The sequence below is a fragment of the Sinohyriopsis cumingii genome, chromosome 12 (genome assembly GCF_028554795.1).
Source record: "Sinohyriopsis cumingii isolate HCF-2022 chromosome 12, ASM2855479v2, whole genome shotgun sequence".
Classification (NCBI taxonomy): Eukaryota; Metazoa; Mollusca; class Bivalvia; order Unionida; family Unionidae; genus Sinohyriopsis; species Sinohyriopsis cumingii.
This window is the reverse complement of record NC_142972.1, coordinates 41,869,243-41,870,478: the sequence shown is the minus strand read 5'-3', so window position 1 is coordinate 41,870,478 and position 1,236 is coordinate 41,869,243. Positions and strand designations below refer to the sequence as shown.

Genomic DNA, 1,236 nt, shown 5'->3' with positions numbered 1-1,236 from the left:
AGTCGCCTGCGTGCAGGATTGAGGCTGCGGTTTCCAGTGACATCTTTCACTTGCCGTTTTCGCCCCTTTCCCGTCGCTGCAGGGTTTGATGGAGTCGAACGTAAACATTAGATAGTTCCTTCATGCATGCGCAATGGAGCTTTTAAGTGGAGTGCTGTCTGCGCAAACTGGCCCCACCCTTTAAACCTGAGGTTCATCTGCCATGGCCCAGCAAGCCAGGACGGTGACAGCGAGGTCCGCAGGCCGTGTTTTTTTTTTATATAGGAGTTTCCCTCTCCTAGGCAGATGGCCAACCATGGCTGAAGAGATCTGCCTTCCCTGCTATTTCGAACCATAGCTGGTCGGTCACAGCCGCAATCCACGAATACATATGGTGCGTCCTGGTCCAGAACACTTGTCCGTTGATCTGTAGAGACCTTCAGCCCTACCGGTGACTTCCCTGTAAAGTTCATACGCTTAGTGATGAAGTGTTAACATCACCTCATCAACGTCGTTTGGCCCGCCAGTTTAAGCGGTGTACCGGGGTATGCAAGGAATGATTCTACTTTCAGGAGTCAGTTTCATGGCCAAGGATTCAATCGCCACCAAGTTAACAAACCTTCCCACTGATCACACCGACCGCATCATGTCCATGCGTCTCCCGTTAGGGAACCAACAACATGTCACACTCTTCAGTGTATATGCTTCAACACTCCAGGAAGATCCTTCTGAAAAGGATAAATTCTACGCTGATCTGAGTAGACTTTTCAAGAGCGTCCCAGAGAGCGACAAAATTATCATCCTCGGAGATTTCAATGTCAGAGTGGGCCGCGACTCAGAAGCCTGGAAAGCCTTCCTTGGGAAACATGGCGTGGATGGCTAAAATGACAATGGGCGCCTGCTTCTTGAATTTTCGCAGAATTACGAATCACCATCACAAACACCGTATTTCAGCAGAAAGACGGCCTGAAAACTACCTGGATTCATCTTAGATCAAAACACTGCCACATAATCGATTACATCATAGTACGCCAGAGGGACTTAAAAGATGTCATTCATACCAGCGTGATGTCCAGTGTAGAGTGTCACACATCGTCTTGAACGATGCAAGCTCGACTTCCACTTCAAGCCCAGGCCTAGACAACAAGGAGGTGGCCCAAAAAGGAAGATCAAGATCAAAAACCTGTTGTCTGAAGGCGTCAAGGCAGATTTTCAAGAGAGCCTGCAGTCTAGACTTGAAGAACTTAATTGTCCGCC

The 1,236-nt window shown here is 48.6% G+C and overlaps 1 protein-coding gene across 1 annotated transcript; it reads left to right on the top strand.

Annotated features, from left to right (window-relative positions):
* The first annotated feature begins 535 nt into the window (after positions 1-535).
* LOC149786329 (protein CFDP2-like) lies at positions 536-862 on the top strand. Its single transcript, XM_089975924.1, has one exon. The coding sequence runs from the start codon at positions 536-538 to the stop codon at positions 860-862; it is 327 nt and encodes a 108-aa protein (XP_089832050.1).
* The last annotated feature ends 374 nt before the right edge of the window (positions 863-1,236 follow it).